The sequence below is a fragment of the Tursiops truncatus genome, chromosome 19, assembly GCF_011762595.2.
Source record: "Tursiops truncatus isolate mTurTru1 chromosome 19, mTurTru1.mat.Y, whole genome shotgun sequence".
NCBI lineage: Eukaryota > Metazoa > Chordata > Mammalia > Artiodactyla > Delphinidae > Tursiops > Tursiops truncatus.
The window spans coordinates 209,272-222,127 of record NC_047052.1 but is presented as its reverse complement, the minus strand read 5'-3'; the positions used below and the strand labels follow the sequence as shown (position 1 = coordinate 222,127).

The 12,856-nt window shown below is 51.9% G+C and overlaps 1 protein-coding gene across 14 annotated transcripts in view; it reads right to left on the bottom strand.

Moving 5' to 3' along the window:
* FANCA (FA complementation group A) overlaps positions 1-753 on the bottom strand; it is a 50,976-nt gene extending 50,223 nt beyond the window's left edge. For 4 of the 14 annotated variants that reach the window (XR_004523284.2, XR_012327898.1, XR_004523285.2 and 1 more), the window contains exon 1: positions 322-748. Coding sequence is in view for 9 of the 14 variants with exons in the window: in XM_033844687.2 (XP_033700578.1) it covers positions 322-484 (163 nt within the window). In the remaining 5 variants the exon portion in view is untranslated. Of the gene's footprint in view, positions 1-321 lie in introns of all 14 variants that reach the window. The other 10 variants (XR_012327896.1, XM_073795628.1, XM_073795630.1 and 7 more) reach the window with 7 other exon arrangements.
* Positions 754-12,856: the final 12,103 nt, after the last annotated feature.

Here is a 12,856-nt window from a genome sequence, read left to right as displayed (position 1 = left end):
GGGGGGGTGAGGCGGGACGGGCGGGGATGAGGTGGGGACAGGCCGGGCACCGGGATGAGGGGGGGAACGGGCGGGGGTCGGCGTGAGGCGGGGACAGGCCGGGAGTCGGGGGTGAGCGGGGGACGCGCCGGGGGTCAGGGTGGGGGGGGACGGGTGGGGGTCGAGGTCAGCGGGGGACGGGAGGGGGTCGAGGTGAGGGGGGGACGGGAGGGGGTCGAGGTGAGGGGGGGACGGGCCGCGATCGGGCGCAGTGGGGGGGGACGGGGACGGGCCGAAGGAGGCTGGGGCAGGAAGGGGTCTTGGGGCCCCGCGCCCACCTACCCAGCAGCTCGACCCAGGCCCGCCTGCAGCCCCCGTGCCCCGCGCCCGAGGCAGCGCCCCGCGCCTGGGAGGCCGACATGTCGCGAACGAGCCACGGGCGACGTCTCTCGGCTTCTGGCCCGCGTTTCCTTCCCATTGGCCGCGGACAAGCGCGCGCGCCCATTGGCTGCCAGCTGCCCGGCCGCACCCTTCAGGGCGGAGCCTCGGTAGCCATCTTGGTGGCGCCGCACGGCGGCCATCTTGGTGGTGGCGGGAGCGCGGTATGACTGACGCCTGGGCCAGGTAGGTGGCACTGACGTTGGAGGTTTGCGGTGCTGATTCAAACGGCGTCACGGGCGAGAACACTGTGCCATTCCTTGTGCGTTAGTCCTGTCGAGATGACCCAGAGCTGGGCATGAAGAAGCAATCCGACAAACCCAAATCCAGGGAGACGCTAAAACCGCGCTGCCAGTTGGAAACCGTGTAGGACGAGTCTGCGCCCTCGTCTCCCGCGGAACCCGGGGCGGCGGTGTTACTGCGGAGCTGAGGCTTGCTCTGCCTTGACTTCAATTAAGTGTAAACGAGAGGCCGCCTGGTGGACAGCGCCGCTCACCCCGGCCGAGCACAGCCAGGGCTCGCACCCACAGGGGTCACACACAGGAAGTCCTTTCCAGCCCCTCTCCCCTCTCTGGAGGATGAGGGGGAAGGAGGGCTGAAAATCCCAGGCTTGTAAGCATGGCTTGGCCTTTCTGGCCTTCAGCCCCTGTGCCGGAGCCAACCAGGAGCCCACCCAGTGTCCACCTGTTAGAGAAAAAGATGCTCCTAGCATTCTTCCCACTTAGGAATTTACAGGGGTTTCACGGGGTCTGTGCCACGATAGGCACAGAGACCGACATGCATTTCTGTTATCTCACAATCACTGTGCAGCCCCGTGTCTCAGTGTCCGGGTTTTCACACAACATGGTCCCATCGGCCGTGAAGACCTTGCGGGTGCAGGATGCCCTCAAAGAGCACCACTGCCACCTCCTGAACTGCTTCCACGTGGCTGGAAACTCCAAGTTTTCAAGTTTGCATGCACGCCATGACCACCCTGCATAACTGCTGCTGCCCAACCCAGGTTGGGCGCTGCTAAACTTGCGTAAACAAGGGTCCACTGGAGGTGGCCCTGCTAGACAGCACGTGGCCCTTGGGGATTGCAAAAAGCGGCCACGAGTCCTCCCCCCCATCTCCGTCCCTTCCGTTTGGGCTGGTAATGACACAGGAGTGACGTGACACAAACAGGAGTTTGAAAAGAGATGGTGCTGAGAGCCAGGTACCTCCAAGGAACACACGTGAGCGAGCCTGCTGAGGACCACCCACGTGGAGGAGAGGTGGCCGCCCAGCCAGCAGTCCCATGCCCTGGCCAGCAGCCTGCCTGCTGCCAGACCTGGAAATTAGGCCATCACAGGCCGTCCAGCTGCTGACTACCCAGCAGTGAGGTAAACAAGGGGAAGAGGCTGGCTGAGACCAGAGCTGCCAGAGACCACACGACTGCACACTAAGCAGCAGCTTAGGAGGGGAGGGGAGTACCCATGTGGCCTTGTAAGCGCTGTGAAGCCCTCGGCCTCCGCGCCAAGGGAGCAGGGCCCTGGCGGGTGCACATCGCGAGCTATGCAGCTGCTTGAAAAGAGACTGTAGGGAGGCAAAGGCAGGGCACAGAGGCCAGGGGGATGGCCTCAGGCCATTATTGGGCAACGGACAGGGGGCGTGACCAGCGCGGGGGTCATGAGATGGAGAGAAGTGATGAGCTCGGTTCCTACTTCGAAGGTTGATCTGCCAGGTGAGGAAGAAGTGCAGAGTTTTCTAACCCGAGCCATTGGGAGGGCAGAGATACACATCATACAAACATACATCATATACACATACACATGCATCACACACATATACATACACACACCATACATGCCTCATACATACACACATACAAACATACATCATATACACATGCATCTCACACACACATATACCATACATACACACACCATAATGCATCATACACACACACATGCATCATACACACATATATACCATACACACACGCATCATACACACACGCATCATACACATGCACCATACACACATGCATCGTACACACGCCATACACACACATATACACACATCATGCATACATCAGATACACATGCACGTATCATTCACACATGTCATATGCACACATACATTGCACCCACATGCATCATAGAAACGTACGTCATGCATACATACACTGTACACACACATCATGTACATACATCCACATATCATATACCCATGCATACATCATATATACACGTGCATCATATACGTACACACACGCCTCACCTGAGAGGTGGAGACACTGGGAGGACGGTTTGAGAGGCAATAACAGGAGGGGCTCAGAGTTCAAGCGTGAGTGTGTCAGATTCAAGATGCCAGAGCCCCGGATGGGGCTGCCGGGGGAAGTAGGTCGTAGAAGCTTCAACACACACGTACGTACATACACCCACACACGCGTACACACGCCCCAGGCACACCAGAGTTATCCCTCCCTGCCCGTCATCGCAGTCCTCATCCTTCTGCTTCAAAGAACGATGAAAAGCAGCTATTTGAAGCACATCGAACATGCCATTGTCATGACCTGCGTGCCTCCTGTGCCGGGTGAGACCTTCTATCAGAAATCGGCCATAGCTCAGTGTTTCCAAAACATCGCTCGTGCATGTGCCTTCCCAGCGCCCACTGATAATCAGCATTATTTAGGGACTATTTTCCGTTACATTTAATCACTTCTTAAAAACCAAAATCTAATTTAAAAGAAAACTGTATGTGCCAATATAAATGGAAATCCATTATTCTCCTGTATCATAAACTAAATATGAAACAACTTAAAGAAATCTGTTTAAAATTTGCCTTTGTTTCACCTGAAATCACCTCGCGAATTTAACTTGCATCTAGGATGTGGAAAGCTTCAAAGACCATCGCTGAGGCTGGATTGGGACAACAGAAAACACCGCTCCCATCACCACCAAGCTAACAAGTGCTGAGTGATAGTAACAGCAGCCACCACTCCGGGTGAGGCCAAAGTGTGCAGAGACAAGGAAGGCTGTCAGCGGAGAGTGGGCAGCTGCACTGAGAAAACCCCTCAGCAGCATCCCTCATCCCCACCATAAGCACAGGGCAGGGCTGGAGGAGTCTCGTGTGGAAGGTGGCCACAGCACACTGAAACACAGATCCAGCTCAACGCCAGACCAGACTGACTCACACACCCCCCACCCCACTAATGACCGAGCAGAGAAGGAGCCATGAACACTACCTCAGACTCTCCTGGCCCACACACGATGTTGGGCATGCAATCAAAAATTATGAGACAGACAAAAGAAGCAAGAGAAAAAAAATCAACCCATCCCTAAAAGGCAAGGTAGGTAACAGAACCAAACCCAGATGTGGCCCAGATGTTGGAACAGTCACACAGGGAATTTTAAGTAACTATGGTTCATATGCTAAAGTCTCTGGTGGAAAAGGTGGGCAACGTGCATGAAGGAATGAGGAGATTCAGCAGACACGTGAAAAGTATGAGAGAGAAAAACATGGTCACAGAGATAAAGAGTGCCTTCAATGGCTCATCAGTGGGCTCAACACAGGTGAGGAGAAATAAAAATTACTCTAACAGGAAAACAAAGAGGAACTTAAGAAAAAAAAAAGAGCACTGGGCTTCCCTGGTGGCGCAGTGGTTGAGAGTCCACCTGCCGATGCAGGGGACACGGGTTCATGCCCCGGTCCGGGAGGATCCCACATGCCGCGGAGTGGCTGGGCCCGTGAGCCACGGCCACTGAGCCTGCGCGTCCGGAGCCTGCGCTCCGCAGTGGGAGAGGCCACAACAGTGAGAGGCCCGCGTGCCGCAAAAAAAAAAAAAAAAAAAAGCACCTAAGAGCTGTGGGATACTACCAAATGGTATAACATACATGTCATAGGACTCCCGAAAAAAGAAGAAAGAGAAAACAATGCAGAAAAAGTATTTGCGAGGTAATGGCCAAGAATGTTCCCAAAATAATGAGACAGCAAACACCAGATCTAAGAAGTTCAGAAGACACAAAACAGGATAAACATGGGATGAAACACACACACACACACACACACACACACACGGACACACGCACCCCATATTCAAACTGCTGAAACCAAAGAAATAGAGTCCTGAAGGCAGCTAGAAAACAAAGGTGCCTTAAATGCAGAATAACAAAGATAAGAATTATAGCAGGTTCCTCTTGAGAAACTATGCAACAGAAGACAACAAAGTGACATATATAAAGGGTTGGGGGGGAAAATCAACCCACATTTCTATACCTAGCAAAGACATCTTTTTAAAAATAAAAAGCAAAATAAAGACTTTTCAGACGTGAACAAGTTTATCACCAGGCCTGCCTTAGAATAAATATTCAAGAAAGCTCTCCAGTCAGAAGGAATGTATCAGACGCCTGGATCTACACACAAACGAATACATTGAAGGTAAATATCAATCACTCTAAAAGGTAATTGTCTGTTTCAAGCAAAAACAGTAGCACTGAATTGCAGGTTTATTGCGTATGTAAAAATAAAATGTATGCCAGTGCTAGCCCAGAGGATTGGACACAAGAACTGGAAGTGAACAGTTGTAAGGGTCATGGAACGTATCAATTGTGGCAGTGGTTATATGACTGTGTTTGTCAAAAATCATTAACATATACATTAAAAGGGGTGAATTTTACTGTCTGTACGTTATACTTCAATTAAAAATTTAACTCTCATGGGGGAATCACTGAAGATGGCAGAGCAGGAAGACCCTGAACTCACCTCCTCCCAAAGGCACTCCAAAATTACAACTATTTACAGAGCAGCTATTGATGAAAAAGACTGAGCCACTAGAAAACATCTTCCACGACTAAGACATAAAGAAGGAACTTCAACGAGATGGGTAGTCACGCGGGGTTGTGGGTTAGCCAAGACCCATATCCCCAGGTGGGCAACCCACAAACGGGAGGATAATTACAACCGCAGAGGTTCTCCCTAAGGAGCGAGGGAGCCCCACATCGGGCTCCCCAGTCCAAGGGTCTATACCGGGAAGACAAACCCCAGAGCATTTGGCTTTAAAGGCCAGCAGGGCTTATTCTGGGAGAGCCAGAGGGCAGTGGGAAAGAGAGGCTCCACTCTTAAAGAGCTCACACAAAACCTCGCACGCTCCAGGATCCAGGGCCGAAGCTGTAATTTGAAAGGAGCCTGGGTCAGACCCACTGGCTGAGCTTGGAGAGCCTCCCGCAGAGGCGGGAGGCACCTACAGCTCACCCAGGGGACACAGACCGCTGGCTGCGGTCACTGTGGGAGCTCATTCTACCATGTAGGCTCTGGTCCTGGTAGATGCCATTGTGGAACCCTCCTCTAGCTTATTAGCCTCAGGACCCAGCCCCACCTGGGCCCACCAGCCCGTAGGAATCAATACTGGCCAAGCAGCTATCTAGGCAGGGACGCGGCTCCATCCACCAGCAGACAGGCTGCCTTATGACCCCGAACCCACAGCCGCCCCTGGACACATCCCTGCCCACCAGAAAGCCCAGGACCTGGCCCCGCATACCAGTGCACGAGCACTAGACCTTATACCCCAAAGCCCTGCAGCTGGAGAGCCTGGGACCCAGCTCCACCCACCAGTGGGCGGGCACCAGCTCCGGAATCCCCTGGGCCCAGGCCCCGCCCACCAGTGAGCCTGCTCTAGACTCTGGACCAGCCTCACCCATCAGTAGGCAGACAGCGGCCCCAGGACAACTGCGGCCCCACAGCCGGCCTTGGTAGGATCGAGCCCAGCTCTGAGACACCTTAGGCCCCTCAACTAGCCACCTAGGACCCAGCCCCACTCTGCAGCAGGCACAAGCTTCGGGACATCCCCGGACCCCGCAGCCAGCTGTGTCAGGAACTGGCCCCATCTATCAGCAGCCCGACACCACCTCTGGGACCCCTGGGCCCTGCAGCCAGACCTCAGAGCCTGGCTCTGTCCGCCAGTGGGCCTGCACTAGCCCCAGGACCTGGCTTCACCCATCAGTGGGTGAAGCCCCGGGATCTCCTGGACCCTGCCCCTGCCCACCAGTGAGCCAGCACTAGACCCAGGTTCCGCACCCAGCCACCTCGTGACCCAGCCCCGCCAAACACTCATTGGTGAGATTTCCAAACATAAAATGGTCTTTATGCGAATTGATAGTTCTTTTCTAGTAAGCTATTCCATGCGGGTAGTTTGTATTTGACAATTTATAACACTGATCAGACAAGAGCAGGGAGATGTTTACGTCACAGAACAAGGTGATTTTAGGCAGTGTTCTCAGTGTGTCCAGACCAGCAGTAGCCTCAGCATCACCCAGGTTTTGTTAGACATGCAAATTTTCGGGCCACACCTCAGACCAAATGAGACAGAAAATAACCCGGGAAGGGTTCCAGACACCTAGGCCTTAACAAGACTTCCTGTGGATTCCGATGCATGCTAAAGTGTCAGAGCCATTGCTCTAGGAATGTAAAATAATTGTGACGATCTGCAAACCTCAAGTGCAATGGTTAACATAAAATAAATTCTACCCGAATGGTCAGGGTCATCACTAAAAATGTGCTGTTGCTTTGTGAATGAGGAAAGGTCAGGTTTATTTCATTCACTGCTATACCCCTATCAGTTAGAACACCGTCCAGCATTCAGAAATGCATTGATAAATACTAGTTGAGTTAAATAATTTTTTAAAAGAATCTGTTGTTCAACTTCACTCCAATAAGAGAAATGCAAATTAAGCCATTTTTCACACATCAAAGATACAAAAGTTTGATCACACCCTGCGTCAAGGGAGCTTAGGGAAATAAAGACCCTCAAACATTACTAGTGGGAGTGTATAGTGTGCAGCCTCTGTGAAGGGCGGTTTGATAATACTTATTAAAATGACAGGTTTGTATATCCTTTGCCCCAGCAAGTCCATTTCTTAGGATTTATACGGCACAAGTATCAGCTGTGCTCTTACACTGTCCAAGATACTTGGGGCAGCAGTGATTAAGCCAACAAAATCTATGCCCTCACAAAGCACTGCGTACAAAGTTATCCATTCAAGACTGGAAAAAACCTATTCCCCCTGCCCCCCCCCCCGCCCCCGGCGGGGATATGCAGCTGTACAGAGAACGCAGAAGCTCTTCACATGCCGATACGAACCATTCCCCACCCCCCACCCCCACTGATGAGTAAATACGCAGAGCACAGGACAGGGTGCATGATGTGCTGACCTCGGGGACATGTGTGTTTGAAACAAGCATATGACTAGAAGTTCTAGAAGGATAAACAAAAAGCCAGACACAGTGACTACCCCTGGGGCCAGTGTCTGGTGGAAGATTTTGCAGTTTATACCTTTTTGTACTTTTGAACATCGATCCATGTCAAATTAGCCAACAGCAATTTACACAGTTATTTCTACAATCTTACCAAGTTCAGGCCCCAGCAAGCATTTGAGGCTCACCCCCCCATCCAAGATCACATGTCAGCTCTGAGGTAAAGTTTGCTTCACTCCAGTCTGTGCAGCGGAAGACATGGTACGACAGAGAAGTTGATACAGCAGCTAGTGTGTGTGTACATTTGGAAAACGTTTGATTCCTTTTTAACTTCCCTGCATTACCTGTTCAAAACATTGTTGACCTAAAACAATGAAACGGCCAGTTATTTTACCAGCAAAATGGGTTTACTCAGGAATAGCAAAGAATTGCAATTCAGGACATGCAATCTATGGCGAACCCCAGGCAAGTCCAGAGGACAGAGGAGAGGAACTTCTTTTATAGAGGAGAGAAAGGCGTTTGGGGAGAGGATGTTGTAAACAAAGGGTCCATTGGAGGAAACTGGGACTTGGAAGTGTAGTGGCTTTTCATTGGCTGAGCTGTGGTGGTGTCTCATTGGCTGGGCTGTTGCGGGCAGGGAGAAATTCTTCCTTGCCCTGATGGGTAGGAAAGTAGTAAGCTCCTTCCTCTTGGGTCTGTAGTTGAGGTGGGGGTCGTAGGGCGTGAGTGTTCCCCCTTCTGGCCTCCCGACTCCATTTTAAATGAGGCTTCTGTTAATTTTCACAACATAAATACAACTGCAAATGACCGCCAGTGTCATCAATGGGGAGCAAACAGTGTTCTCGAGTATTTTCTCGGCTCCTGATCGGGAATCCGGGGTAAGCATGTAAGTACTCTTCGTTCCCTCCTTCACAGGACAGCCCTGTCTGCCTCCCCTCCTCTTCCCATCATCTTGTGGGATTTCCTCTCATCACCTGGGCTTAGCTGAGCTCTGGGTCCCCGCCTCTTCTCCTGTCTCCACCTCTTCCTAATACCAGCCTAGAAATCCTGCAGCCATGCCAGTCCCAGAGCCCTTTCCCCAGAGCTGTACTGGGCTCCCTTTTAGAGATCAAGCACAGCCTGGGCCTATCTGGCATCCCTGGGGATTCATGGGCTCTATCATTATCCCAAAATAATCCTAAAGCACAAAACCACAGCCTCTCGAGTTTCAGCTTTTCCTCCCGGACCCCTGAGCCCTGCCTCGCTGCAAGGATCGTGACAAAGACAGCATTCAGGGACCGCTGAGTCGTGGACACAAGGGCCTCGTTGCTCACAGCGTTCAGTGTGCAGGTCCCTTGGGAGAAGCCGACCTGTTTTTCAAGCTGAAGTGGAATTCAGTGCAGGCTGAGAGCCTCTGCCTTCCCCTCACAGCAGGTGAAGTGGTTCTACCTGTGTCTAGGGGAGTCCAAGGGCCTTTCATCTCAAATTGTCTTTGATGTTTAACCCAATCGCTCATACGCCTGACTCACTCTGACCTTTGTCTCAAAACCCTCAGCGTGCTCTCAGTGTGGTACCTTGGACCCTGGAGCCCTACACCCTCCCCTCCTGCAATCAGGTAACTATATTCCACAGGGCACCTGGGCTTCCAGTCCTAAATTATCTTTTTGGCTTCCAGGGGCCAAAAATTAGGATCCTTTAGTTTCTGTGTCCGCAAAGATGCTCAGAGGTACAATTCCTGGAGATCTGAATCTCTGGCCAGTGGCAGTCATGAGCCAACCACCCCTCTGATTACACTGCCCTGGCATGGACATGGTCTCTAATTCCCTCAAAGCATCAAACACAGAGCATGGGAAAACACCAACATAACCAGTGGGGTTATGTAGCCACCTGTAGCCCTTCCCCGACTGCAGAGACTGTGTTTCCTCGTGGCTGTTTCCCCTGAGAGACTGGTGGATCCTTGGGAGGACCTGGGCAGGTTTTTCACTGGTCTTTCCCAGGCATAAGACATTAACGCCCAGTGCTCAGCAAATATGTGTGAATGAACAGCCTACACTGTAAGATGAATGTTTGGGGAGTGTGTTTGCTAATGCGATAACTTGAGAGTGATTCTCCAACTGCAAGCACTGGTGGATCAGTCACGTCACTAAATGTTTCGATTCTGCTTCCAAGCACAGCCTCCCTTCCCCGGGCCTTCCTCGTGTATTGGAAATGAAGGCTAAAGGACGTGGCTTCAGGAGTGGTCTATTGATGATCCCGTCGTGTAGAAATGACCTGGATCCAACGCTTTCCAGGTTGGGTCCATGACTGACCATCAATTTCTGTCATGTTTCTCTGTTGAGACTCTGAACAGTTGGAAATAGCCTGTTTCATTTCTAAACTCCAAGGGGCAACTTCAAGTCATGGAAGAACTAACATCTCTTTGACGCTGACGTTCTGTGTTGCGTACTTGGCAGACAAAGACCTCCATATATTAGCCCGAGAGCCACTTCCTACTGGGATAAACCCCATGCCTACTTTTTTGTGTGTGTGTGGCCCCGCCCACGGCATGCAGGATCTTAGTTTCCTGACCAGGGATTGAACCCGTGCCCCCTGCATTGGGAGTGCAGAGTCTTAACCACTGGACGGCCAGGGAAGTCCCCCCGTTCCCATTTTAACCAGGCATCGTCTGCTCTCCCTCAGTGTGTGGAGCCCAGACAGCTATCAATTTACCCACACCAGTTCCTTGTGGCAGAGCCCTCAGTCTGATTTAAAATATTGACTCGGCTTTTTAAAGTATGGCTGTGCCTGGGCTGTACTCCACCCCAGGAAGGAAGTGATTACCTTGACTCTGACTTGTGACCAATGGGTGGAACTTGTCACTATACCCAGAGCTTCTAGCAACCAGATCAGAGCCTGCTGCATCTGGTCACTCGAGTCATGGGCCCCTTTGATCAGTTTTGGTTTGGTGAATTCACTTCCTTTCCCTTTATTGACTTAGATGCCGCTCTCGGGCTCCCAATCTAAGAGCTTGAAACCCCTCTCACTGCCACCACCACCTGCAGGCTGTTACTTCTCACCTTATGTGCATTTCTAGATCTCATCTAGGACATTTTTGGGAGATGTATGAATAAATGACCTGGCAGGGAAAAACGAAATGGTTTCTAGGAGCATCTAGGGGGCCGACGGATGCTTCTGCTTCCTTATTTGCTTGTGGCTAGAGGGACAAACCTTCAGATACCAAGAGATATGGAAGTAGAACCTACCTAACTTCAAATTTTTTTTAGTAAAACCCCAGTGTTCTAAATCTTGCTGGCTGAAGTGCACAGGGATCCCTGAGAAAACAATTAATGCCAGATCAGAAAGGGTATCATACGTTACACAGGTGACCTCAGGGCCCCTGCATCAGGCAGGTGCGAGTCATCACTATGCCATCTACAAACTGACACTTGCCATCTACCTCTCCGAGGATTAAATCATGAGGTGCTTCAGCTGCTGAACTTCAACACCCCCTGAAAGGAGTTCGGGGTGGAAATCAGGAAAGAGGCCCTCTGGGCACTGGGAAAGACTGGCACGACAGTCCTTCAGATAGCCAGATATTTTCACAAGAAGATTTTATGAGCCCAATTCTTGCATCTCCTTGTATCTAGAAAAGCACTAAAATCATTAATGGTGACATCTGCTCCCCGTGACCTGCAGCAACTCTCTGCAAAAAAATAGGATTGGGGCTTCCCTGGTGGCGCAGTGGTTGAGAGTCCACCTGCCGATGCAGGGGACGCGGGTTCGTGCCCCAGTCCGGGAAGATCCCACATGCCGCGGAGCGGCTGCGCCCGTGAGCCATGGCCGCTGAGCCTGCGTGTCCGGAGCCTGTGCTCCGCAACGGGAGAGGCCACAACAGTGAGAGGCCCGCGTACCGCAAAAAAACAAAAAACAAAAAACAAAAAAAAAAACGGGCTTGACTGTACATACCCCTGTTCACCAAAATCATGTATATACTGACCTCCCCCGCTACCCCTTTGGAGCAGTTGCTCAGAGCTCTCTGAAATGCTGTCTCCCGGGCTATAGTCCTCATTTTGCCCCAAATAAAACTTAACTCACAACTCTCACGTTGTGCATTTCTTTTAGTCAAGAACTAGGTCCTTACCAAGGCCCGTGGTCATCAACTGAGATCCTAAAACCGTCTGGTCAGTAAGGGAAACCTGAGGCCCTTTGAAGAACAAGGAAGGTACTTCTGGCTACAACCCAACCCGCTTCCAATTAGAGTATACCACCTTCCGCTCTGGGGCCAGGGTGCCCCTCCTGAGATGCTCCCACCACCAGGAGTCAGAGGGGTAGCTCGGCCTACAGTAGGAGCAGTGACCCTAACTTCGGTGAGCTGGTAATGTTTCAAGTGGAAGTCTTTATCCCCACGGAATCTGAAAGCAAAAAGCACCCCTTGCGTGGGCCCATCAGGAACCACCACGTGGGGGAGGACGGCTCTGCGTATCGCACATCCCTGGCACTGTGTGTTGTGAGTTAGGGCCTTTCCTAACCACTGTGTGGGAACTCCCCACTGTGGGTTTCTCGCTGTCGCTGATCTAAGACAGACCCGGAGATTCTCCCTTCCGTCTACTGACAACCATGGATGGGGGTTTAGAGTGGGTAAACATTAGGCGGGAAGATTGACCTGAGTCCCAGGTGCCTGCGGTTCACTCCGGAGACTGCAAGCCCCAGGCTCCAACTTTCCATCTGCAAAGTGAGAGCGCTGCTGCAATTTTGGGCTGCATAAACGCCGAGGGCCAGGAAGGCCCTGAAAGTGTCCGGCTGCTGAACACCAAAACTTTTGATACAATTCATCTTTACCAAACTCCTTTTTGTTGGAAGATTAAAATTCCAGATGCGGTTATCTGACAGTAAGGAATTCCCAGGGAACTTTCAAGTTCCAAGTTCCACCTCAGACCTGAAAATATCGCCAGCATGGAGAAATTTCCAGGAATCTGCACGACATCAGCTCCCCAGGGGATCCAGGGTCGGACCCTTGCCTTTTTGCCTCTTACTTCCCAGGGCCGTTTGGCCGTGTTATTCTGACCCGGTACAGCCAGGGCTGAATAGGCCTCGCCTGAGGCTGTGAGTCGGTGCCGCCTCCCGCGCACGGCGAGAGGCCAGCCGGGTACGAAGCGCTGCTCCACCGCCGGTGAACTGCGCCTCTGCGCATGTTCCACGGAGACACCGGGGCTCTTAACGCTGCCGCGTGTCCCCGCTGGAAAGGGACGCCTATTAAGTGCTTCCTACT